We start from the raw sequence: 27257 nt of genomic DNA on the forward strand, positions 1-27257 counted from the left end.
GGGTTGGGACTGAAAGTTCCCACCTTCCAATCACATGGTTGATTCTCCAGAGAAGCAGCTCCCCCACTTTCTTTCTCAGTTACTTTCCCTGAGCTGTTTTTAGGACCTGAGGACTAGAGCTCAAATATTATCCCACTGCTTTTATAGCTCAGGAAAGTCCAAGGGTTTGGAGAGCTGTGAGCTAGGAATTGTGAATTGAATATACATATTCATCTGAATGGGGCTTCCCTGATAGGTCAGTTGGTAAAGAATCCACCTGCAATGCAGGAGACCCTGGTTTGATTCCTGGGCCGGGAAGATCCCCTGGAGAAGGGATAGGCTACCCACTCCAGTATTGGGCTTCCCTTGTGGCTCAGCTGGTAAAGAATCCACCCGCAACAGGAGACCTGGGTTCGATACCTGGGTTGGGGAGATCCCCTGGAGAAGGGAAAGGCTGCCCATTCCAGTATTCTGGCCTGGAGAATTCCATGGACTATAGAGGCAAATACAAGAATCCAATGGCTTTCTATTAAGCCAGACATTAAAGTCTTTTCTCTGATTAAAAAAAACCTGGAAAATATTTTCCCACAAAAATACATGAAATGGATTCTTATTTTCAAATAAATTGTTTAAATTTCTCAGTCGTAACAGGTAGTACACTAAATCATGATAGACCCTGTCTACAGGGTCCTCAATAGTTACAGTATAAACGGTACTGAGAGCCTCTCCCTAAAACAGAACACCTGGTATGAAGGCTGCATCAGGGATTTGGAGAAAGAGAGAATTGGAACTTGAATTCCAAGATCATCACTTTAACTGTGATATTAGGTTAAGTTACTTAGGTGCAGGCTCAGAAGACAGAGCGTGTGTTTTTAGTACTGGCTCCATCACTTGCTGGTAGCATGTTACTACCTCTGCAAATAGGGATAAACTACAACACCCTGTTGCTGTGAGAATTAAATGGGATTATACTTGTAAAATGCTTACAACTGTACCTAGAACATGGTAAGAGCTCAGTAAAAGCTAGCTACTGTCATTACTTACATTAGTCATCTAACAGCATATTAGTAACTGGCTTTCTTCATCCTCTGCAGAGAGAACTGAAGCTATTCAGGTGTTAGAAATTTGAGGAGAAGGTATAAGTAAACTTGTGGATAATTGTGTGTGGCTTAAACCATAAGAGAATTAATGTTACAAAAATTGTTTTAGTTTCCCTTTTCTCAGCTTCTGAAGAAATAAAACTGACAAACATCCCCAGAACCCTTACCCTATAATTTAGTTAGGAAACAGTAAAGTATTGTACGCCTAAAGGAATTGAGGTCTGGCAGAAAACTAAATACTCAGGAGATCTGGGCAGCTCTACTACTTAGGAAATTCATTTAAACTCTTGACCTCAGTTATGTCATCTTTTTTTGGACAGAAATATCACCTCCAACCTCCCTTGCGGCTTCTGAATCCTGCCAAGCTCACCTCGACATCTTTTAAATATATCTTTTCGGCAACCTCGAAATCCTAATAAACGCCAGGGAGAAGGGCAAAGCCCCAGAGACCTTTTTCCCCTTGCAAATGCCAATGGTACGTGTTCTCAGCACCCAGAAGCGAAGGTCTGGGTAGCCGCAGCTGCTGCCAGCTCCCTGCCCTACTTTTCAGCAGATGGTGGCATGCCAGCGTCCTCGCCCCATCCTGGCCATTAGCAGGTCAGCCAGTGTACCACGGGGGCCAGGACGTCGGTCTTCCTCTCTATGAAGTGAAGAGACTGGGCTGGTTTATCCTTGCTCGAAGAACTTTGCTTTCACCGAGACTTGACAGGCTCTCCACTCGTAACGCCTCAGGCCGCGTCCCATCCTCCCAATGACCTCTCGCTCCTCGTATCGAGAACCCGCGGGTGGCTTCGGAACAGAGGGCACGCCGCACGCAACAACCCCTGGTCCCGCGCTCCGACTTCCAGCCGGTTCCGAGGATAACATCTCGCGCGATTCCCTCCACCTCTCGCGACACTTCCCGCCAGCGCTCCTGCGGGTCTCCAAGCCCCGGCCGTCGCTCTGCGGCGAGCTTCGCGTCACCTCAGCGCTCTGCTTTCGGCGACCCGGCCAGCTGGCCGCTCGCCCGCTGGGAGTGCGGTGGAGAACGGTGTTGGCGCCAACCCCGCGGGCCCGCAAGTTCCGCCCCGCCCCGGCTGGCGGGGCAGGCTTCCGTGGGGACATGTCGTGTCCCCCTGAGCGAGGGCATCAGAGCGCGAGAGGCTGTGAGGCAGCCAGGTGAGTCTGTGGCGGCGCGCCGGGGGTGGTGGCCGGGCCCCTGGCCCCCGACCCGAGGGGCGGTTGGGAGGCGCTGCGGGATGGAGATGCCAGGGACGGAGGAGGGCGCGATGCCCGGAGGCAGGGAAGGGAGGGCCCGGGAGGACCAGACCCGGCGGGGCGGGGGGTGGCCTCGGTCCCAGGGACGCGGCCTGGGCCCGCTTGGTATCGACGGCGCCGGAAAGTCACCGGGTTTCCACCCGCGTCCCGGTGCTCACTGCGGGGCCGGAGGCGGGACGGGGAGAGGCGTCCGCGAGCCCTGAGGTTTCAAACCTGGGTTGCAGGAGGCCCGGCGTCCTGGGGAGAAAGGGACACGCGAGGTGGTGGAGGTAAATTCGTGCTGGGGGGGAAAAATATTAAAAGTGGCGGAAGCCGGGGAGCGGCGGCTCGGAGGGAGGCCGGGTGTTCGCGGTCCAGCTGCACTGAGTACCGAGATGGTCTCGCCCGCTCCCCTCGCAGGAGCCTGGGTTTTCCTTTTGTGGTCTGTCTGCAACGTTGGTTGGTCTCTGCCGGGCGGTGAAGGGGAAACACACAGGTCAGTCAGTCTTGGGGGAAGGAGGCTTTTGAGGTCACTTGCTACTTTTCTCCTCTTGAGACCTGGACCGTACGAGTGGGCGCGCGCGCGTGCGCACAGTGGCCCCAAGCGAGGGTTCGCGTTTTCAGAAATTTGTACCATCGTGCGTGCTTCAGCACCCTGCAAGGATTGATAAGAAGTGACTGTTATCTTAAGTGAATAGTTTTATTTTCAATGTTGTAATTGCCGTAGCCTGGAGTCTAAAAGCAGGTGTTATTAAAAACAGTTGGGGTAAATGGTTTTGGCTTTGGCACTAGATTTAAATTGGAAATTGGCGTAAAGTGATGTTTTCTTTTTTTGCAGTCAAGATTTTGACCATGTGTTTCTCATGATTCCAGTTTTCTTTAATTAAAACCATAGTTTTCTGAGAGGATTGGGAGATCAGTGCAAAGCCCGTTGGTCTAACTATAAGAAGCATTTTGTTTAAAGCCTCCTTCCCTCCCCTAAAAAAACCAAAAACCAACCAAACAAAAAGCTGTTAATTTATGTTATTTCTATTTTAAATTGTGTGGCCGCCTTAGTTTTTCTTTTTTCCCCCAGAAATTCCTTCTAAAAATAACCCCGTTTGTGTGTGTGTGTATGAACAGTTATACTGTTAATAGAAGGAAATTTTTTTCTCTTGAGAGTTTTCTTTTGTCTTTTAGAGAACGAAATGTCGTCAGTGGAGTCACAGCAGGAACAGTCGTCCCAGTCAGACCCATCTCCATCACCAAATTCATGTAGTTCCTTTGAGCTCGTAGATATGGATGCTGGCAGTTTGTATGAACCAGTTTCTCCTCATTGGTTTTATTGTAAGATAATAGATTCTAAGGAGACATGGATTCCTTTCAACTCTCAGGATTCGCAGCAGCTGGAGGAGGCATATAGCTCTGGTAGGGTGAAAGTAATGACTTGTAACAGGCGAGGACTTACTGTCATTCCTCTAAAACTGTAATATGATAGTCATTATAGTGAGTGCTGTTTCTAGTTATCTCCTATAGCATTTTCATATCGAAGTTCTGCATTACTGTCCAGTGAGTTTATAATATTCAAGAATTTGGTCTGTATTTTGAAAACAGTGCCTATTGTTAATTTCTGCATAGTTATCCAATAATGTTTCTTATGTTTCAGTTTTTGTTTAAAAAGAGTGATAGGTGGTAGAGTCACATTGCAAAAGAATGAATCCTTTAATTTTTCACTTGTTTTTCTTACTTCACGAAATAAGAATGATGCTGGTTAGTATTTTGTCATCATGAGGTCATTAATTTACCTTTTGACCCCTTAAGCAAAAAATTCAGAAAAGCTTTCTTGTTTACAGTTTTTTGTTCTTTAAAGGGATACTATAATCTCTTCTCAGAAAAAGAGCAAAATAGTATTTGGGTATTATTTTTTTCATGTTTCATTAAAGCCAAGAATGATTTGATGGTTTAGACAAGAAGAAAGGGATCATTCATACGTTATATAACATTACTTAGAGTATAACTCAGTTTTTTTGGGGGAGTGGCAGTTGTATTTTATTTTGCTATACTATATGCTTATTTTCCCCTTTCCAATCCTCAATAGGAAAAGATTATAATAGAATTGTTCCCACTGATGGGGGTAGATATGATGTTCATTTGGGGGAGAGAATGCGGTATGCTGTTTACTGGGATGAACTGGCTTCAGAAGTGAGACGATGTACCTGGTTTTACAAGGGAGACAAAGATAATAAGTATATTCCATACTCGGAGAGCTTCAGCCAAGTTCTAGAGGTATTCCTTTGACCTCTTTTTTTAACTCATTTTCTTCATTTTTTTCTTCTCTTATTTAAGTCTTTTCTTCCTCTTTGTGACTTATTTTGTGAATTTATAGAGAGAGCTTGGTTCTATCTGCAGCACAGTTTATGGCGTTTCTTTTTGCAAGTCAATTTCAGGATAAAGAAGTTTTCAGATTTTAAAATACTACAGAAACTGTTATGTCTTTAAAATTTTTTTTCTCTAATGGTGATCATTGTTAGTATTTAAACTATGACCACAGAGTTGTTCATTTTTGCTTTTTATTTTTCTTGCTCTGAAACTATTCTGAAATTTGCTCTAAATCGGAGTAGGACATTAATATTGTTGAAAGAAATATATCAAAATGTGAACAATGATTATTTCTAGACTAGGTGATGGGATTAGAACTGATTTTTTTCTTTGTTCTATACTGTTACCTATTGTAATTTTAAAATAATTTTAAAATAAATTTGATAAATCAAGAAAAGGAACTTTATATGTAATATCCTAATTTTATGGATAATATAAATACATTAATATCATTGAAAGAAATATATCAAAATGTGTATAGCCGTTTTTTCCAGTCTAGATGCTAGAAGCAGAATGATTATTTTTTGTTGATTGTTTTTTGTTTTATTCTATACTAGTATCTGTTGTCATTTAAAGAGAGTTAAAATAAATTTGATAAATTGGAGTAAGATATTCTTACTGTAATTGTTTATCTAGCAGTATTCTTATAGAGAGGTTCAGTTTTAATAGAAAAACCATTAGAGAAATCTAATGAAATGTGTTTTGTTTTAAGGAAACTTACATGCTTGCTGTAACTCTGGATGAATGGAAAAAGAAATTGGAGTCTCCCAACAGAGAAATTATTATATTACACAATCCAAAGGTAAAGCAAATTAAGGCCCTTCTTTAATGTTAGGATTAAGATTAATTGAGTTACTAAAGAGAATGCAATTAATTCTTAGTTGTTTCCTTTTCTAGCGATTCTACATAGGATAACCTTTGGAAGTTTTTATATTGCATTCACAATTATGAAACTTAAAACTGTAGCCTCTACCATTATTTGCTCATTCAACTCTTTTTTTTTTTCTTTTTTTCTTTTTAGTTCTACCACTTTATTGCTACAAACCCATCTCCCTCCACCCTCGTGCACACATGCTCAGTCATGTAATCCCATGGATTGCAGCCTGTCAGGCTCCTCTGTCCATGGACTTTTCCAGGCAAGAATACTGGAGTGGCTTGCCATTTCCTTCTCCATCATTCAACTCTTACAAGGAGAATTTCCTTAGGGAAAATTATGTTACTGTAGATTAAGAAGATTACTGACATATTAGGTGGGCATATCTTTCACGTGTAGGATGTTGTGGAAAGGTATGTTAACCTGATACATTTTCTTTTTCCTTTTGTTTTTTAGCTTTATTGAGGTATAGTTGACAAAATAGTGAGATATTTAAAGTGTACAACATTAGCCTAATGTATTTTTAGGATTTTCATTTTAAGCTGTAGGAGTTACATAGCAAAACTCCAGTTGAGATTTGACAGTGTTTGTGGCTCAGACAGTGAAGAATCTGCCTGCAATACAGGAGACCCAGGTTAGATCCTTGCGGTGGGAAGATTCCCCTGGAGAAGGAAATGGCAATGCATTCCATTATTCTTGCCTGATGTATTCTATGGACAGGGGAGCCTGGCAGGCTACAGCCCATGGGATGGCAGAGTAGGACACAACTAAGTGACTTTCTCTTTCACACTTTATGTTTTGGAAGACTTGATCCCACCCCTCATTATGTATTAAGATGTATTTAATGTGGAATAAATATCTTTATTGCTCTGATCTTTTTTGTTTAAGCTTATGGTGCATTACCAGCCAGTTGCAGGGTCCGATGAATGGGGTTCAGCACCCGCCGAGCAAGGTCGACCTCGAACAGTGAAGAGGGGGGTTGAGAACATCTCTGTTGACATTCACTGTGGTAATGTTAATCATTCATTTTTTTCTTATCTTCTGATTACTTGTTTATGACTTAAACTGTGGGCTTTTTCTATGACTTTTATTACCTTGAGGCTTAAAAATGGTCTTTAATCAAATGGCCTTATTCTAAGTTAAGATTAGCATTACTTCATCTAGTGAGAATCTTAATAGGTATAAAAATCTCTTTTCAAGTTGCTAAGTATATATGGTGGGATGGATAAAATTTGGGCAGTACTGATCAGGAAGTCACTAAGTACAAATGAACTTAGTCCTAATTCTAAGAAATGTGATTCTTCCTGCTTGCTTATTTATTCCTGGTAACTCTGTCCTTGGGAGAAGGCAATAGCACCCCACTCCAGTACTCTTGCCTGGAGAATACCATGGACCGAGGAGCCTGGTAGGCTGCGGTCCATGGGGTCGCTAAGAGTCGGACGACTGAGCAACTTTACTTTCACTTTTAACTTTCACGCATTGGAGAAGGAAATGGCAACCCACTCCAGTGTTCTTGCCTGGAGAATCCCAGGGATGGGGGAGCCTGATGGGCTGCCGTCATGGGGTCGCAAAGAGTCGGACACGACTGACGTGACTTAGCAGCAGCAACTCTGTCCTTGAAGTTTTTCAACCAGGGAAAACTATTTTTCAGTAGGACCCTGGTGGTTATCCATTGGTCTCTAGCTAGGGGCGTTTATGGTTGGTTTTGTAATATATTTAACTGGATTATAAAATTCCTTTTAAGTATTCTGTCGTCAGATTGTTTGAATTTGGTAACTGCCCTGTGGCTATACAAGAGAGTATTCTCAGGAAATACACAAAATATTAAAGGTTTAAAGAGATGTGATGTGTGTAGTCTGATGATGTATGCATCCTACTCCCAAATGGTTCTAAAAATAAATGTGTGTGAACACACACACACGTAATGTTAAAAGTATGGAATCTGTGAAGAAGAGATTTTCTGAACTATTCTTTCAAGTTTTCTGTAAGATTGCAGTTATTTCAAAGTAAAAAGTTTAAAAATCCTGAAAAATTTTTTCACCGACTTACTGGGTTAGTGCAAACCTAATTGTAGTTTTGGACCATGAATTTAAACATTATAGCTAGGCTCAAACGTATTTTTATTAATCAAAATAGGAACCATTACAATCAACACATTTTTGCCAACAAGAAATAAGTTTTATTCCTGTAGCATAAAAATTCATGCTTCTAGATTCTACAAACTCTTGGAAAGCATTTTCTGCCTCGTGCTGATTGTGAAAGTGTTTTCCCTGCAAAAAGTTGTCAAGATGCTTGAAGAAGTAGTAGTCAGTTGGCAAGAGGTTGGGTGAATATGGCAGATGAAGCAAAACTGTGTAACCCAATTAGTTTTGAAGTGTTGTTTGTGCAACGTGGGGTTGGGTGTTGTCGTGCAGAAGAATTGGGCCCTTTCTGTTGACCTGTGCCAGCTTCAGGCATTGCAGGTCTCAGTGCATCTCATTGATTTGCTGAGCAAATCTTAGATGTAATGGTTTCGCTGGGATTCAGAAAGCTGTAGTGGATCAGACTGCCAGCAAACCACCAGTGACCATGACTTTTTTTGGGTGCACATTTAGCTTTGGGAAATGCTTTGGAGCTTCTTGGTTCAGCCACTGAGCTGGCTGTCCCTGGTTGTTGTATAAAATCTACTTTTTGTCCCACATCACAATCTGATCCAGAAATGATTCATTGTTGTTGCACAGAATAAGAGAAGATGACTCTTCAAAACGACAATTTTTAAAATTTTTGGTCAGCTCATAAGGTACCCAACTAAGCGAGCTTTTTCACCTTTTTAATTTGCTTCAAATGCTGAACAACTATAGAAGGTTGATGTTGAGTTCTTCAGCAACTTCTTGTTAGTTGTAAGAGGATCAGCTTTGATGATGGCTCTCAGTTGGTCATTATCAACTTCCAGTGGCTGGCCAGTATGCTTCTCATCTTCAAGGCTCTCATCTCCTTTACAAAACTTCTTCAACCACTGCTGCACTGTACGTTCGTTAGCAGTTCCTAGGCCAAATGTATTGTTGATGTTGCAAGTTATCTCCGCTGCTTTACAACCCATTTTGACCTTATTTAAGAAAATCACTCGAATTTGCTTTTTGTCTAACATCATTTTCACAGTCTAAAATAAATATAAAATAAACAGCAAGTAATAATACTTAGCAAAGAAACAAGGTGAGGAATGTGTATTAAAACACATTTAGATGTTAGATCTATAATATAATCACATTTATTAAAAATGTTTTCCAATATCAAAGGGCAAAAAGTTCAACAGTGCAAAAACCACAATTACTTTTGCACCAACCAAATATTTTAAGATAAATTAAAAACACTTTTGAGATAAGTTAGAAACAAAGTAAAATCACAATATTTTTACTAAGTAGTGAAATATAGGAAAATTTGTGTCTTTAAAAAAAAATCTGCTCATATTTTAACTTACCCATTTCTATTACCTACTTATTGTGAATGTTTGATTTTAGAATACATGACTAGTTATACTGAATAACTTTTCTTTATAATTTCACTTGTAGGGGAACCTTTACAAATCGATCACTTGGTTTTTGTAGTGCATGGGATCGGACCTGCTTGTGATCTCCGCTTTCGAAGCATTGTACAGTGTGGTAGGTTTGCAAAGCGTGTCAGGTTAGATCACGTAAAGGGACTGTTATTGCTCCTCTGAGCCGAGATAGAGCTGTCTTAGGCTGTCCTCTTAGCTGCATAATAAGATTTGGAGAGCTGAAGACAGGTGGCAAGATAGTAAAGCCTCCCAGCTTAGACCTAAAGTGCTAGTAACTTCCTTAGGCTAATAGGTTTATACTCTTAACTAATAGTTCTTGAGTGAATAAGCCTTGAAGTCTGATAAAATTGTTTTATGATGTGACTGTCCTGTTTGTAACTATTCCAAATTTAAAGGAAACCATAAATATGTGACCATAAAGTTAATCTGGTTTAAATGAATAACTGAAACTTATATTTTTTAAACTTAAAATGTTGATAAACCTCATGATACTCTAATTGGAACATTTAAGTCATTAACTTGATTTTGAAAAGTAGTATTCATAGTCTAATTGTCCCAATTTGGGAGTCTTATCCTAATACTAATGCTTCTAAGCATAAACTTTCTAGATGGTTAAGATCAATGTAATATGAATTCTGAACATCAGTGGTTTTTCTAAAATATTGAATAATGAATGATTGTTTGAGTGCAAGGCCAACTGACATAGTCAGGTGATTCTTTTAAAAAATTGAAACAGTTCATCTGACAGAAGTTTTGAAGTTAAGGTGTGTGTGTGTTTTTAATGAAAATGTTTTGTATAGTAAAAGCAGTTCTATATGAAAGGAATGTCTTTTCCTATATGCACTATTAATTTTTCTTAAATATAACTCTAATTTTGACTCTAGTCAGTATGTGCTCTAAGCAAATGTAGATGAGTGTGGTATAATCGTATGATCTGTTACATCCTAATTCTGTGACTTGATTGCTTCACTGTTAATGCATTAGTTAATTTTCTTTTCTAGTTAATGATTTTCGCAGTGTTTCTTTGAACCTGCTACAGACGCATTTTAAGAAAGCCCAAGAAAATCAGCAGATTGGGAGGGTAGAATTTCTCCCAGTCAACTGGCATAGTCCCTTGCATTCCACTGGTGTAGATGTGTGAGTAGTACTTTACACCTTTGAGTTGTTACCTGTGATTGTAATGTTTTCTGATCATTAATATGCTTAGGAACATCTCTGCTGTTAGCTGAGAGTGTATATAAAATTCTGTTCAACAAAATACTTTTTGTACTTGTGTCGTTTTCTTAGAGTTATATTATTAAGTGCTGAACAATCCCTTTGTTTAACCAGCTTGGGTCAGGAGTAGGGAATGGTGTGTATCTTTTTCCAATGTGTTTTAGTGGCTCATTAGTGTTTACTATTGCAGCTTTACTATTTTTTTAGCATAAAGGAGGTTATGGAATGTATTTAAGTTTTCTGCTTAAAGCATCTTTCCTTTTTTCAGAGATCTTCAGCGAATAACCCTGCCTAGCATTAACCGCCTCAGACACTTTACCAACGACACGATTCTGGATGTCTTCTTCTACAACAGCCCCACCTACTGTCAGACTATTGTGGACACAGTCGCTTCTGAAATGAACCGAATTTATATACTTTTTCTGCAGAGGAACCCTAATTTCAAAGGGAGTGTATCCATTGCTGGTCATAGTTTAGGTGATGAATTCTCTATGACTGGAGAGGACTATCACATTTTATGGATACCTTTTATGTATTTTTTGAAGTACAATGTCTTATCAGTGTCAGATTCAGAGGTCTAGAACTGGTCTGTGATGAAATATGGAAGGGGTTGGAAGGGTGATGGTGGATTGGAAAGAAAGACTCCCTGCTTAGTAGATTTTGCTACATGGGTAGTTCCTTTTTTGTGTAAAAGACAGTTGTTCAGTGCTAATGCTTCAAAATTGTCCCCTCTTCTGTTTTACTTACAGGTTCGCTTATATTGTTTGATATCCTAACAAATCAAAAAGATTCTTTGGGAGATACTGACAGTGAAAAGGTAATTTTAGATGTTCAGATAGTTTTTCTTGTACTATTTTTTAGTAGGGATTTTTAGATTTTAGACTTTTTTCCCCCCTTAGTCTCATATCATAATATTAAATTTACATTTATTTTAATTTTAACAGATTTGTAATTATCTCTGTTATTCTTGGATGATAGAAGCAAGATAGTAATATGCTTCTATAAACATGTGCCACATTCTAAGATAATTAATGGTTATCTTATTTTCATTATAAATATGTACTACTGATCTGTTATTAGAGTTATAGAATCATTGAGTTGAAATGGAATTTGCATATGAGGAAATGAAGAATGAATTGAATGTAAATTGATATAGTTTATAGAAATTCTGCTTGAAAGCTGTCCTTAAACACTACTAAGAGCTCAGGGAAAGTTTTGTTAATGATGATGAAGAATACATTAGTAGTCATTCAGTCACAGATTCATTTATTTAAAAACATACAAAGTTTCAATTGACTGCAAAAACTTAAAAGATCAATCACATTTTAGTTTATATTTCATATACATTTCGATTTAGTCAAAGTTAAGATACTATGTGGCTATCTTACATAGTGCTTTTCTTTATTGCAAAGTAATATTAATAAAAAAATCTAAATGAATTTAGACAATATAAGTTTTACAATTTAATTTTTAGGATTTGCCAAGTATTTTCATGGATCAAGGAGATACACCAACACTGGAGGAAGATTTGAAGAAACTTCAACTGTCTGAGTTCTTTAGTATCTTTGAGAAGGAGAAAATAGATAAGGAAGCTCTGGTAAAAATAATCTTTTAAAACTGTACTCTGTTCCATTTTCAGTATTTTTATTGCTTATTTTCATCATACTGCTGGCTAAGAGCCTGCCCTTTAGAAGCATTTTAGTCATACATACTTTATCATTAGTAATGCTCTTTAGCATTATTTTTTTTTTCCATCATATAAAGTGATCTTTTCTTTGTGGGAGTTCAAAGTTCAGAGGAGCCACGTTGATAATAGGAATAGAGCAAAGACTAAAACCCAGCACAGCTCTGAAAACATGAGAGCAGGTGTAAAGGCCACTGACTTTTCCAGCTCTTATTTTCTGTTACACTTTCCAGAGCTCTACTTGTGGGTATTTGCTTATTTTTTTGCCACTTCGGTTGTGCCTTTTTTTTTTTTTTAGGTTTGTGACACATTTGTTCATTTAACAGGTATTTAGTAAATACCTACTATGATCAGGCAGCTGTACCAAGTATGAGGTAGAGTGCTGATAAGGCAGATACAGTTCAAGCCTCATGGTGCTTATAGCTTAGTGGAAAAGACACAGATAGCCAAACACATAATTAATTACAACTGTGCTCAGTTGTAAGTAGGGGAAGTGCACAGTTTAGGAGTGTACAGTGGGATGAGCTGATCTAATCTGGGAGGCGAAGGAAGACTTCCCTTGTCAGGAGCAGCCCTTTGGCTGACCCCTGGATTGTTGGTCTGTTTTGTGCTCCGTGTTTACTTTATGTTCTCACTGCTCATGTGCGCAAGCAGGAATATAACCTTTCTCAGGAATGGAACATCTGAGGAGCATGAAACCGTGGAGGGTTTTTCTTTCATGAAGTTAGATACTCACCTCTGTAGGTTTGTTGTTTTTTTTTTTTTTGCAATAGTATCTGTATTACTACAGCATTGATAACTCCAGTATTGGTATTTTATATTCCTTTTTTAAGCTCTTTATTAAGAAGATAAAGTTATTAATGATGCTTTACCACTGGGGACTCCTAGTCATGAAAAGCCAAGAACAGCAGAGTGCTTAGGCCTATTCCTGTCAGAGAACAGGACATTTAATTGCTTTTATTTTGCCTAGAAATAAAAACAGTGTTTGATTTTTTATACTTAGACTTTATGTACAGACAAAGACCTTCAGGAAATGGGAATTCCCTTAGGACCAAGAAAGAAGATACTAAACTACTTTAGGACCAGAAAAAATTCGATGGTATGTGCTTAATATAGCTTATGGGATTAAACAGTGTGTTGACTTCCTTGTACCCTTGTGCTTTGTGAGGTGTATAGGGAGCTAAGCAGTTTTAAAATTTACCTTTGGCTCTCTTTTTTATAAATTAAATACAGTTTCTTTTTATTAATATCTTTAAAAATATTATCAGTGTTAGAAGTCTTATCTCCCCTGGACTTCCACCATTTTTTCCTTTTTTGATTTGCATTATAACTAGTTTATTGAAATATATTGCATATCACATACCATAAAATTCACCCTTTTAAAATATACAATTCAGTGGGTCTTGGTATATTCAGAGTTGAATAACCATTACCACTATCGAATTCCAGAACATTCCATCACGATAGAAAGAAACATCATATTCAGTAGCAGTCACTCCCCATTCCTCCCTCCTGTGAACCACTGATCTGCTTTCTGTCTCTGTGTATTTTCTTATTCTGGATATTTCATATAAATGGAGTTATACGATATGTGGCCTTTTGTGACTGGCTTCTTTCACTTAGCATAATGTATTCAAGGTATAACCATGTTGTAACAGTACGTGTGCACCGAGTGTTTTTGGCCACTGAATTCCTTTCCATAGCCTAGTTGATTATCTTTCAACCATTTAGCAGGTTGCTTGGTTCTGATTTGAGGCTGATAGAGACATACTGTTTGCTTTGATTAGAAAGGCATAGCACTTCATTGAACTCTTCAGTAGCCCCCAATATCCCACAGTGCTCTGCTTTCATTTGCTCTCATGATGGTTGCCCAAAGTTGCAGTTATTACCCAGAAGGCTTTGTACAGCTTTCATCATTTCAGAGCATGTAGGGATATCAATTCATAATTTAAGGCAGCTTGGTTTTCTTTAGCTTTGTTTTCTGAGAGATTCTTCTGAAAATTGTTGACTGTTGTTTCAAAACTTTCCCAAGCCTCCTTGTAAACCAGTAGAAAACTGTATAATCCTTTGGATATTTTTACTGCTTAGCAGCTCCACAGAACTATTTTTTATTCTTTAGGGTGTTAATAGACCAACCCCGCAATCACCTGCAGGGGCAAATATGTCTAATATCCCCAAAGAGTCAGAGTTCTACAGTAGTACTAATGGTCTGGACGTCGGCATTGGGCAGGTAAACAGTACTGATTCTCTTTGGTCATTTTATTGTTTGCTATTGGTATTGTAGGAACAGATGTAACTTTTATTATCAATAAGAGATGCTTTCATTTCCTTCATCCAGGTGCCTGTAAAATACCCCCGGCTCATCTATAAACCAGAAATATTCTTTGCCTTTGGATCTCCCATTGGAATGTTCCTTACTGTCCGGGGACTAAAAAGAATTGACCCCAACTACAGATTTCCAACATGCAAAGGTTTCTTCAATATTTATCACCCTGTAAGCATGGGATAGCTCTTCTGATTTCACTTGAATCTTAGGGCTTATTGGTAAAGGGCATATGATATTCTATTGTGTTGATTTACTTTTTCTATTTTGTAGTAATGAGAAAATTTATAATATGATAGTATGAATGGGGAATTGAAGAGGGCAGAACTACTATATTTAAAAATAAATGAACTTATAATGTTTCATATTCCTGAGACCATCATTATGATCAGCAGAGGTATATGTAACTATTGTTTTTTACATGTAGTTTGATCCTGTGGCCTATAGGATTGAACCAATGGTGGTCCCGGGAATGGAATTTGAGCCAATGCTGATCCCACATCATAAAGGCAGGAAGCGGATGCACTTAGGTATGTCTTGAGTCCAGAACCTGATAATTCTAGACCTTGTGATGAGTGCAGGCTGACTGGACCTCATTCACTTTGCTTGGCTGTGTTGAGCCCTTTTACCTCTGTAAACCATGTAGTGCTCCTTTTCACGTGTGTTTCAGAACTGAGAGAGGGCTTGACCAGGATGAGCATGGACCTTAAGAATAACTTGCTAGGTTCGCTGCGGATGGCCTGGAAGTCTTTCACCAGAGCTCCATACCCCGCCTTACAAGCTTCAGAAACTGCAGAAGAAACAGAAGCAGAACCTGAGTCAAATTCAGAGAAGCCTAGTGGTCAGTGACACTGTACACAGTGGTTTCCTGCACCAGGCCAGATAAGAGGGACTCCCTGGTGTCTGGTTCTTATTCTCCCTGGGTCTTCTTAACTTTCCCCTTGTTATTGTTTAGAGCCAACACTATACTATGAGTCCTACTGGGCCTTCAGCTCTGCTGGTTTCTTTCTGTCATCAAATAGCCACAAATTGTGGAAACACATTATCTGTGAGGGAAAATGTTAAGAGAAGCTGAGCATCTAGTAGCTAGGCTTTAAAGCACTCCCCGCTCGGGCAGTGTGGCAGCGACGCTAAGAGCCCACACTGTGAAGAGCCTTGCCTTACCGGGGACTGTCTATGTATTCATGGGTCAGTTTCGTTTTCCTGGCTGGGCGCTAGCTAGGACACTTCTCTTGATTTCACAGTTAATACTGCATTCTTTTGCTTTAATTGTCAATTGCCCAAGGAGATCTAACCCTGCTTGCATTTATTTTGTAAACAAAAGGTAAATGGAATTAGCTGTCAAAGGTATAGGAAAGAAAGGGGATTGGATAAAATCAGTGTCGCTTGAGAACAAGCTTTAAGGGCTTGGAGAGGAGATGAGAGAGAGCTTTCAGAGCAGAGTAGCTCGTCCTCTGCTGAGGCTGGAGTGTGAGGGGAGGTAAGGACAGCCTTGGAGGGCTGGAAGCTTCTATGTTCTGACCATGGTTCCTTCATATCCAGATGTTAACACAGAAGAGAACCCTGTGCCAGTGAAAGAGGAAGCCCCCCCAATCCATGTGGGAATGCTGAATGGAGGCCAGCGCATTGACTATGTGCTTCAGGAGAAGCCCATTGAAAGTTTTAATGAATATTTATTTGCTTTACAAAGCCATTTGTGCTACTGGTAAGTGTTCCTTTTTGTTTTGGGGGTTTTCTTGGTCTTCAGCTCAGTTGCTCAGTGATGTCCGACTCTTTGCGACCCCGTGGACTGCAGCACGCCAGGCCTCCCTGTCCATCATCAACTCCTGGAGCTTGCTCAAACTCAAGTTCATCACATCGGTGATGTCATCCAACCATCTCATCCTCTGTTGTCCCCTTCTCTTCCTACTTCAGTCTTTCCCAGCATCAGGGTCTTTTCCAATGAGTCAGTTCTTCGCATCAGGTAGCCAAAGTATTGGAGCTTCAGCTTCAGCATCAGTCCTGCCAGAAAATATTCAGGACTGATTTCCTTTAGGATTGATTGGTTTGATCTCAGTTGCAGTCCAAGGGACTCTCAAGAGTCTTTTCCAATAGCACAGTTCAAAAGCATCAATTCTTCGGCACTCAGCCTTCTTTGTTTATTAAGACCAAATATTTATTATTTGTGTTTATTTTTAACAACATTTATTATTATAACTTTTTTAATGACAGCCTGGTGTGAGGTCACAGGTGTGAGGTGATATTTCATTGTAGTTTTGAATTGAATTTCTGTGAGGATTAGCGATGTTGAGCACTTTTCATGTGCCCATTATCCATTTGTCTTCCTTGGTTGGAACTTCAAATGACACGATTGTGCTATTTTGTATTAATAATTACCTGAACAGGCAATCATTCTAATTCCAAATGAACACCGGCCTATGCTGCTTTTTCTACATCTGTCAAATACCTGTGATATAATGAAGACTTATTTCACTAAGCATAATATTTTTTAGGTCCATCCATGTTGCTGCAAATGGCAGAATTCTTTTCTTTTTTAATGGCTGTGTATTATTCCATTGTAAATATGTACCACATCTTTATTTATTTGTCTGTTGATGGATGCTTAGGTTGCTTCCATATCTTAGTTATTGTGAATAGTGTGGCTGTGAACACTGGGGTGCATGTATCTTTTCAAGTTGGTGTTTTTGTTTTTCCTGGGTGTGTGCCAAGGAGTGGAGTTGCCGGATCATATGATAGTTGTATTTTTATTTTTTTGAGGAGCCTCTATACTGTGTTCCACAGTGGCTGCACCAGTTTACATTCCCACCAGAGTAGATAAGAGTTCCCTTTTTTCCACATCCTTGCCAACATTTATTATTTGTGTTCTTTTTGATGACAGCCATTCTGACAGGTGCGAGGTAATGTTTCATTTTGGTTTTGAATTGAATTTCCCTGGGGAATAGTGATATTGACCACCTTTTCATGTGCCTGTTATCCATTTGTATGTCTCCCTTGGAAAAATGTCTCTTCAGTCTTCTGCCTGTTTTTTGATTGGGTTATTTGGGGACTTTTTTTATATTGAGCTTTATGAGCTGTTTATATGTTTTGAATATTAACCTGTTATTGCTCATATCATTTGCAGATATTTTCTCCCATTCAGTAGCTTTTGGTTTCATCTTGTCTATGGTTTCCTTTTCTGGCAAAAAGCTTTTATGGATTAATTAGGTTCCATTTGCTTATTTTTGCTTTGAAAGACAAACCCAAAATATTTTGCTATGATTTATATCAAAGAGTGTTCTGTCCGTGTTCTCTTCTAGGAGGTTTGTGGTTTCCACTCTTGTATTTAGATGTTTAATCTGTTATGAGTTATTTTTGTATATGGTGTGCAGAGATTTTATGTCATTCTTTTACATGTTGCTGTCCAGTTTTCCCAGCACCACTTATCGAAGAAATTGTCTTCTCTTCATTGTATATTCTTGCCTCCTTTGCTGTGGATTAGTTGACTCTGGGTGTGTGGGTTTATTTCTGGGCTCCATATTCTGGTCCATTGTTCTGTGTGTCTGTTTTTGTGCCAGTACTAATATATTTCGACAACTGTAGCTTTGTAGTATAGTCCGAAGTCTGGGAGGATAACTTTGACCATATCGGGCCTTTTGTGATTCTGTATAAACTTTAGATTCATTTGTGCTAGTTCTATGCAAAATGTCATGGGTATTTCACTAGGGATTACATTAAGTCTGTAGATTGCTTTGGGTAGTGTGGTCATTTTAATAATATTAATTTTTCTGATCCAAGAGCACAAAATATCTTTTCACTTCTTTATATCATCTTTAGTTTCCTTCCTCAGCGTTTTATAATTCTCGGAGTATAGGCTTTCATTTCCTTGGTTAAGTTTATTCCTAGGGCATTTTATTCTTTTTGATGTAATTTTAAATGGGATTTTTTTTTTTTACTTTTTGATAGTTCATTAATATCATAGAGAAAAGCATTAGATTTCTGTATATTAATCTTGTATCCTGCAAGTTTACTGAATTCATTTGTTCTAATAGCTTTTTGGTGGAGGCTTTAGGGTTTTCTATGTAAAGTATCACATCGTCTGTAAATAGTGACAGTTTTACTTCCTCCCTTCCAACATGGGTGCTTTTTCTTCCTTCTTCCCTTCCCTTCCTCTGATTGTTGTGGCTTGGACTTCCAGTACTGTTTATGTTACATTGAAGAAGCAAGAGTGGGCATCTTTGTCTTGTTCCCGAATTTGGAGGAAAGGCTTTCAGCTTTTCATTGTTGTGTATGATGATAGCTGTGGGTTTGTCATAGGCAATCTTTATTATGTTAAGTTATGTTCTCTTTATACCAGCTTGGAGAATTTTTGTCAATGTATATTTAATTTCATTAAATGCTATTTCTGTATCTATTAAGATGATCATGTCATTTTTGTCCTTCTTTTTGTTGATGTGGTATGTCACACTGATTGAATTGTGAATATTGAAGCATCTTTGTGTCCTTGGGATAAATCCCACTTGATCATTGTGTATGATCTTTTATTTATTTTTTTGAGTTGTTTGTTACAATATTTTATTGAGTTTTGCATCTGTAGTCATCAAAGACATTGATAAGTAGTTTTCCTTTTTTGTAGTGTATTGGTCTGATTTGGGTATCAGGATATGATGGCCTCACAGAATGCATTTGGGAGAGTTTCTTCCTCTTCAATTTTTTGGAATAGTTTAAAAAGGATGAGTGTTAAATCTTTGTAATTTGCTAGAATCCCCCTGGGAAGCTGGTCCTGGACTTTTGTTTCCTGGGAGTTTTTTTTATAATTTGTACTTATTACTCTTGGCTGTGCTGGGTCTCTGTTGCTGCGCAGGCTTTTCTCTAGTTGCAGAACGTGGGGGCTCCTCATTGCGGTGGCTTCTCTTGTTGCGAAGCATGGGCTCTAGGCCACGAGGCTTCAGCAGTCGCGGCTCCTGGGCTCTAGAGCATGGGCTCAGTGGTGCATGGGTGCAGTTGCTCCGAGGCATGTGGGATCCGCTCCGACCAGGGATCGAACCTGTGTCTCCTGCATTGGCAGGCAGATTCTTCGCCACTGAGCCACTAGGGAAGCCTCCTGCGAGTTTTTTAAATTAGAAATACAATTTCACTACTAGTGTTTGGTTTATTCAGATGGTCTGCTTTTTATTGATTTCAGTCTTGCCAGTTTTTATGTTTTTTTAGAAATTTGTCCGTTTCTTCCAGGTTGTCCAATTTGTTGGAATATGACCATTGATAGTATCCTCTTATGTTTTTCCATACTGCTCAGTTAAGTGGTTGGTCCTCAGTCCTTACTCTGTATTTCTTCTCTGTAGGTTCTTTCCACTTAGAGAAAACCCATTAACATTTCTTTTAGAGTAGGTTTAGTATTGATGAAATGTTTCAGGTTTTGCTTGTCTGAGAAGTTCTTTGTCTCTCTTTCAGTTTTAAATGGTAATCTTGCTGGGCAGAGTACTCTAGGTTGCAGATCATGCCACTCCCTTCTGGTCTGCATGGTTTCTGCAGAGAAATCAGCTGATAGTCTCATGGGTGGGGATTCTGTTTTCTTTTTTCCTTGCTGCTTTTAGAAGCCTCACTCTACCTTTTGCCATTTTAATTATGTTATTTCTTGGTGTAGGTTTCCTTTAGTTCAACTTGTTTGAACTGTGCTTCCTGTTCCTGGATATCTTATTTCCTTCAGGTTTGGAGAGTTTTCAGCTGTAATTACCTCAGCTGCATTTTTGATGCCCTCCTATCTTCTGTCTTCTCCTATAATGTGAATGTTAGTTATTTAATGTTATTTAAGATATTTCTTATACTGATTTCATTTTTAAAAATCTGTTTTTCTTTTTTCTGTTCTGATTGGATGATTTACATTTTCTGTCTTTCAGATCATATATGTGTTCTTTTGTATCACTTAGTCTGCTATTCATTCCTTTTAGTGTGTTTCTTTTTTTTTGGCAGCTGTTGAATTCTCTTCAGATTGGGTCTTTTTAAATATTTTCTAGTTCCTTTTTAAAATTCTCACTATGTTCAACTATTCTTTTCCCTAAATTCAATTAACATTTTTATTAACAATGTTCTGAATTCTTTACCTGGTAAATTGTTCATTTCTGTTTCATTATTTGTTTCTTCAGGGTTTTTTTCTCTTGTTCCAATTGAGAGCAGTTCCTCTGCGTTTTTATTTTGCTTAACTTTTTCTGTCACTGTGAATTTAGGTGAAGCATTTACCTCTTGTGGTCTAAAGGGGTGTTCTGGTGTGGGAGCATCCTTATGCAGACTGCATGTGCCGTGTCTCCACTCCAGCAGGGGGTGGGGCTGGAGCTGGATGTGAGGCAGACCTCGCCCCTGCCCAGTGGCCCGCACCCTGCTGGGACAGGAGCTGATCCAAGTTGCTGGAGGCAAGGGTCCGGCGGGGCTGGCTCTGTTCCCTGTGGGTGTGTGTTCTCCCCTCTCCCTGCCTTGGAAGCCTTGCCCCAGAGCCGGGAAGTACTGACCACAGTGGCGCCCATGTGGACCCTCTGCAGGCAGAGGTCTGAGCTGTCTGCCCACCGGAGCTGCACTTGTTCCCTTTCTCTGCTCACACGCAGTCTCACGCACATGTCCCCCTTGCCCCTCACAGCCCATCACCGTGCCCAGCCTCCACCAGCTGTCTTGTCATGGGGCCGCCCTGCAGGGTCCCTGGGGCCTGTGTGGAGTCTCCGTGTATATCCTGCGGGAGCTGTGGGGTAGAGGCTGCCGTCAGAGCTCTAGGCTCCTTCTGACACGCCACTTGAGTAAGTGCCAACCATGACTGCTGCCAACACCCATGCTCCGCCCCAGGCCCGGGTTGCCCCTGGACACTGTGCAGTGCCGCGTCGTCCTGCTGGAGGACGTGGAGCGGAGGGAGGTGCGCGCCCAGGCAGGGAACCTGGCAGCCACTAGAGCACTTGTCCAACCGCCCCCTCTGCCCTGCTCTCCTTGCGGGGGTACACAAGCCAGCACACACACACACACTCCCTCCCTCCCTCCTTCCCATAGCCCTCCTGCTAGTTCCACCTGCCCTCCCGTCAGCCAGGGGCGGTTCATCTCCCCCGTTAAGGTTACGACCCCAGCCTGCAGCATCCCCTGAGGCCCAGGCCTGCAGCATCCCCTGAGGCCCAGGCCTGCAGCATCCCCTGAGGCCCAGGCCTGCAGCATCCCCTGAGGCCCAGGCCTGCAGCATCCCCTGAGGCCCAGGCCTGCAGCATCCCCTGAGGCCCAGGCCTGCAGCATCCCCTGAGGCCCAGGCCTGCAGCATCCCCTGAGGTCCAGGCCTGCAGCATCCCCTGAGGCCCAGGCCTGCAGCATCCCCTGAGGCCCAGGCCTGCAGCATCCTCTGAGGTCCAGGCCTGCAGCATCCCCTGAGGGGTGGGTCTCTGCCCCAGTGTTCTCCCTCTTCCTCGAGTCCCCTCTCAGGGGCACAGGTGCTGATCTGACCGCTTTTCTTCCTGTCCTACCCAATTACATATGGGTCCCTCTCACAGCCTTGGTTGTACAGAAGTTTTTCTGCCAGTTTCCAATGAGAATTCTTCCATATATAGATGTAATTTTGATCTGTTTGTTGGCAAGGAGTGAGTTCCACGTCTTCTTACTCTGCCACCTTGATTGATCCACCTTGCCATCCATGCATCATCTTTGGTGAATTGTTAAAATCTTTTGCCTCTTTTAAAAAATTGGATTATTTCATTATTAAGTTTCAAGATTTTCCTACATTTACAAGTCCTTTTCAGATACTTTTTCTCTCTCAGGATGTGATTTTTCATTTGTCCAACAAGTATGTTTTGAAAAGCAAAAATGTATTTTGATGAAGTCCAATTTATTGATGTTGGTGCTTTTGTGACACAGATAAGAAATCTTTGCCAAGTGAAAGTCACTCAGTCGTGTCCGACTCTTTGCAACCCCATGGACTATACAGTCCATGGAATTCTCCAGGCCAGAATACTGGAGTGGGTAGCCTTTCCCTTCTCCAGGGGATCTTCCCAACCCAGGGATCAAAACCAGGTCTCCCCCATTACAGGTGGATTCTTTACCATCTGAGCCACCAGGGAAGCCCAAATCCAACATCAAATGTTATTTCTCTTTAGTTTTAGAAGTTGTGTCATTTTAGCTTTTACATTTAGGTCTGTGTTCCACTTTGGTTAATTTTTTTGTTGTTGTTGTTAATTTTTAAATATGGTGTGAGGAAAGGATTGAGGTTCATTGTTTTGCCTGTGGCTTTTATTCTAGCAACATTTGTTGAAAAGTTTATTCAGATGGAGAAACTGTTGAATTGCCTTGGCCCTGTTTTGTTCTGTTGATCTGTTTGTCAGTCTTTACATCAATAAAACCCTGTCCTGATTACTGTAGTTTTATAGTAAGGCTTGAAATTAGGTATTATAAGCCCTTCATCTTTGTTGTGCCTATTAGTAGTTATTTGAGGTATTGTAGGTCCTTTGCATTTCCATATGTAGTTTAGAATGAACTTGTTAATTTCAACCAAAAAGCTTTTTAGGCATTGTGATTGTGATTGCATTTTATCTTTGGATCAATTTGGGCCTGGGGGAGAACTGATACCTTAATAATGCTGAGTCTTCTGACCCACAAACGTGGTATCTCTCAGTGTATTGTCGTCTTTAGTTTCTCTCAGAAATGTTTTGTGGCTTTTAGTGTACGTATCATGCACGCTGTAATTATTGCCCTCTCCGTTACAAGGTTGATCATCTTGACATAATATACTCGAGGACCATTTTAATTTTCTTTTTGGGGAATTATCTATACTCTTTATTCTGTTTCATATTGAATTTTTTTTTTAATTGATAAAATCTGTGATATGAGTTGTAAATACCTTTTCCCAGTTTAACATTGTGTACATTGGTTTTTTGCTAAGTATAAACTTTGATTTTTATGTAGTCTAATTTATTTTTTCTTTTTTGGCTTCTGGAATTTGTGTCATGCTTAGATTTTCCTTGTTTTCCAGAGAATTCCTTACCACAGTTTATTCTGATATTTTAGGGTTTCACTTTTACATGTAAATCTTTGATTCTCTTCAAATTTATCCTTGTAAGAAGATGTGAATTGATTCAAATCATTTTCCAGATGGCTCTCCATCTGGAAAACACTGTTAATAGATTTGAGATTCTAACTTCATTGTATTAAATTTCTGTGGGTTTTTAAGTCTTACTTTTGAACTTTCTGTTCTTTTCTATTGACTCATTTATTTATGCACCAGGATCACACCATTTTAATATCTGGTTTAGCTAATCTCCTCTCATTGGGATAGGAGGAATTTCTTAACCTGCAGTCCATGTGCAGAGCTTGTAGGGGACAGAAAAAGTTCATGAGTCTAGTGAAATTCTACTTACAATTTTGGGTATACAGTATATGTGTATGATGTTTTTTCAGGGAGAAATCCATAGGTTTCATTAGATTCTCAAATAGGTCTATGACTCAAAAAATGTCAAACCCCAGATCTAAAAAAGTGTTTGAGCCATACACCTGTAAGGCAGTCCATGAATGTTATTTTTATAGTCATGTTTCTTTATGAATGAGATATAAGTAATTGCTTGTACACACACTGAATAATATCGGGAAGATACATAAGAAATTGATAACACCAGTTGTCAGAAGTTGGGAACTAGTGGTTTAGAAACAGTGGGAAGGAGACTTCATTATTATATCCTTTTGTATCTTTGATCTTTATCCACATGATTGTATTGGCTTTTCTTTTAAAAAGGTGACTCAACATTTAAAAAATTAAGGTGATGAATTGGACGACTCTTCCATATTGTCCCAAGAATGAGTTCTGTGGAGGGAGGGCTTGGTAATTTACTACTGGCTTTTTTATATTACAGAACACAAGGCTAGACTTCTTTGTTAGAAGGTAACCCAGCAAACAGCTTCTTTGCTAGGTTACCTTCCAAGCCACTGTTATATATATATAACTTCTAAGCCAGATTTTTTTTAAACAGTAAAAAAAAGAACTTGTAAGGTGGTTGTGTAGATTGTTAGATAGTATATGTAAAACACCTAGTATAAATGTTAGTTTCTTTTTACAACATAATCTTTTCTCTTTCCAGGGAGTCTGAAGATACAGTATTGCTGGTTCTCAAAGAAATCTACCAAACCCAGGGTATCTTCCTTGATCAGCCTTTATAGTAAAAATGAACCACCTAAGGCTGCTTAATGTAAGTTTTTAAATGTCATGTATGTAGCATTGTTCCTACATATTAACATGTGGAGCCTCAAAAGCTGCTTGGAAATGTACTTTTGGTTGCTTGTCACCAAGATCTAGGTTATTACTCATTTTTAGAGGAACTCTCGTTAAAATTCATGGGAAAAAGCACTGGAGGCCATTTAGAGAAAGGTTAGCATGTGTTTTGCTAGCAACTTGGTCCAAAAACACTTGTCATTTTTGGGATCTAAACTCAGAATCTTCATGGTTCTGACCATCTAAGAGTTACCATGACAACATTTACAGCTTTAAGTACATACAGTCCATTCTGGGATTTACATTGCTGTTGTTGATCAGTCACTAAGTTGTGTCCAGCTCTTTGTGACTCCATGTTCTGCAGCACACCAGCCTCCTCTGTCCTCTGCTCTCTCCTGGAGTTTGCTCAGATTCATGTCCATTGAGTCAGTGATGCCATCTAACCAACTCATCCTCTGCCGCCTCCTTCTTTTGATTTCAATCTTTCCCAGCATCGAAGTATTGGAGCTTCAGCATCAGCCTTTCCAGTGAATATTCAGGGTTGATGTTCTTTAGGATGGACTGGTTTGAGCTCCTTGCAGTTACAACAGTTTCAGCTTTCAGCATAGACAGCCCAGCCTAGGGTTTACATTACTCAACCCTGTATATATGTGTTAATAGTCAGAAAGCTTGTGTGTCAGACTCTGGCATTCTCTCTGGTTGCCTTCAGTGTGATGACCTCTCTTCCACTTTCTCCCCTAGATGGACAGAGGGATCCTTCCCCAGAAAACCCGCCTCTCTGTTCCTGCGTTTTCCTCTCAGCTGTGTCATTCCCTGCATGTTGCCTGCTACTTACTCACCACTAGGGTCTCTGGAAGATAATCTTCCTCTCTGGAAGCAAGTGGAAAAGCAAAGGGAAGACCCTGTCACTTTTTACCACTGGCTTCACAGAAACATTCGCCATTCTTTCTTGATGGCTACGGGTAGTCTGGGTCTTTAATTCTCTGATGTTATTTACATACCACACTCTATTGCTTATTACTTGAGATGGTATAAAGCTTGTCTTGAGTTTGTTTTGGGTTGGGTGTAAGTTTTTCTAGGAGGTTATTGTTTATCTTTAGAGAATATTCTAATCTGGTAGTGGGTTCCTGAGACTCAGAAGCCATTCTGGGTCTGCTTATAGTCATGGTGTTCTCTGCATGTGAAGGCCAAATCTAAGTGGAGGAGGGAGACTGATGGACAGTCAGATTCTTTCCAGCCAACTTCTGTTTTCCACATGTACTGTATGAAGAAAGACTAAAATTATAAATACTGTTTACTTTCTATAGGTGACTGACAAGATTTATTGCTAGGACTCACAGAGGCTGTTCATTGTTTTTACAGCTATTTGAGCTGCTCTGAGTCTAAAGTGGACAGTTTCGTTTCCATTAGGTACATTTTTATAAAGATATTATATATCCTAGACCTGCCCTTTTATATCGTATCATACTTCAAACTGGAAGACTCTAGATGAAGTCCAACCTAGTTATTTGTTAGTTCTTAAGTTTAAAGTTATAAACGCTGAAAAACCTGCAGTTACACACCTTTGCCTGCTTATGAAGTGATGAATAAAAACTTCCAGTGGTGTGTTCATGGTGGAACAACTTGTGAAAGCCATCTGCCACATCCACTTGTGTGAAGGGAGTGTTGAAGACTGTTCTCTTCAAACAGACGCTGTCGCTCTGAGTCCCCGCAGAGCAGGGAGCAAATGGACAGGCCTCGGCACAGGCAGTGCCGGGGAGGGGTGGGTCCGCCCGGGGGATCCTGGCTCTGTGGGGCTAGGAACAGCTACTGCAGAGGCAGTGTCAGAGTGTGCAGGTGAGGTGGGTGAACGTAGACCCCCGGCATTTAACATTCACATAGGCCATCTCTGTGACAGCAGAGGGAATGTTACTAACATCACGCTAGAGATGAGGCTGGGGTACTGCTGAGAGCCTGGCCTCTCCGTGTCCATCTGCTTACAGACTAATGCTGACCAAGCCACTAAGACGTTTCAGGTCTATGAAATGCTTTATTTACTACATAAACTCCGAGACCAAAATAAGGGTTACTGAGAATAAAGTAGCATTCAATGTAAAGGGGAAGCTTTCATCAAGTTGTCCTCAAATTTAAATTTACTCTTCCTATTAACAGAGTAAGTAAATTGTAAGAGTAAGCCAAAGGACAAGCAAGAGTGAGTCCTTGTAACCAAAGAGGAACCGCATCACCCCGGATTGTTAGATAAACCCCCGTTTGTACTAAGAGGTGTTTCCTTCCTGGTGGTGAAGGGCAGGTGACTGGAGAAGAGCTTTATATCCTGTGTATCCCCCTGTGTTGATATCATGGATCCATCTTACACAGGGTACTAAGCTTGACTTAAATTCCTTATTCAGTTGTATATTATTTGCACTACTTCAGTTGTATCATGTGCAATCTCTTGACCAAGCCTATTTTTAAACTCTGGTAGAGTATCATTTTATACATATTTCCAGCTGCAGAATTGGTATTGCTTATCTCAGCAAGAGAGATTGTTTGCATGGAAAGATTAATAGCACTGATTAGCTTTCTAATATTTTGCACTTTTTGAAATGTTTGTTTTTTATGTGATTATATTTAAAACTTTAGTAAATACTGAAATAAAACCAATTTGACCAGTTGCCTACTTCTACCTGGCTCATCCATCGAAGACCAAAGAGAATCAGTACAATAACCATTTTCTCCTCCCCTCTGTGTTACTAAAACAAATTTTAAAAAAGTACTGGGCAAA

General features: G+C 40.0%; 1 protein-coding gene across 6 annotated transcripts; it reads left to right on the top strand.

The window, feature by feature from the left end:
- Positions 1-1985: 1985 nt before the first annotated feature.
- On the top strand, positions 1986-27147 carry DDHD2 (DDHD domain containing 2). 6 transcript variants are annotated; one of them, XM_065901543.1, is made up of 18 exons: positions 1987-2237; positions 3495-3722; positions 4393-4580; positions 5386-5475; positions 6436-6556; positions 9096-9185; positions 10084-10219; positions 10566-10774; positions 11047-11114; positions 11772-11894; positions 12985-13080; positions 14101-14211; positions 14320-14475; positions 14732-14834; positions 14975-15145; positions 15847-16009; positions 24363-24470; positions 25235-27147. In XM_065901543.1, the coding sequence occupies exons 2-17, from the start codon at positions 3503-3505 to the stop codon at positions 24439-24441; spliced, it is 2124 nt and encodes a 707-aa protein (XP_065757615.1). In that variant the 5' UTR covers positions 1987-2237; positions 3495-3502; the 3' UTR covers positions 24442-24470; positions 25235-27147. The 6 variants fall into 6 exon arrangements, with proteins under 6 accessions (XP_065757618.1, XP_065757617.1, XP_065757615.1 ...); XM_065901542.1 differs by having other exon boundaries at positions 24363-27147; XM_065901544.1 differs by lacking the exon at positions 1987-2237 and adding an exon at positions 2586-2605 and having other exon boundaries at positions 24363-27147.
- The last annotated feature ends 110 nt before the right edge of the window (positions 27148-27257 follow it).

Source organism: Muntiacus reevesi, chromosome 10 (genome assembly GCF_963930625.1).
Source record: "Muntiacus reevesi chromosome 10, mMunRee1.1, whole genome shotgun sequence".
Lineage (NCBI taxonomy): Eukaryota > Metazoa > Chordata > Mammalia > Artiodactyla > Cervidae > Muntiacus > Muntiacus reevesi.

Excerpts from the sequence above, each read along its gene's own strand:
- DDHD2 (XM_065901542.1), top strand. The coding sequence starts at position 3,503 with ATGTCGTCAGTGGAGTCACAGCAGGAACAGTCGTCCCAGTCAGACCCA. Across the intron at positions 10,775-11,046 it reads CATTGCTGGTCATAGTTTAG|GTTCGCTTATATTGTTTGAT; the intron begins GTGATGAATTCT and ends TTTTACTTACAG. Across the intron at positions 11,895-12,984 it reads AAATAGATAAGGAAGCTCTG|ACTTTATGTACAGACAAAGA; the intron begins GTAAAAATAATC and ends TTTTATACTTAG.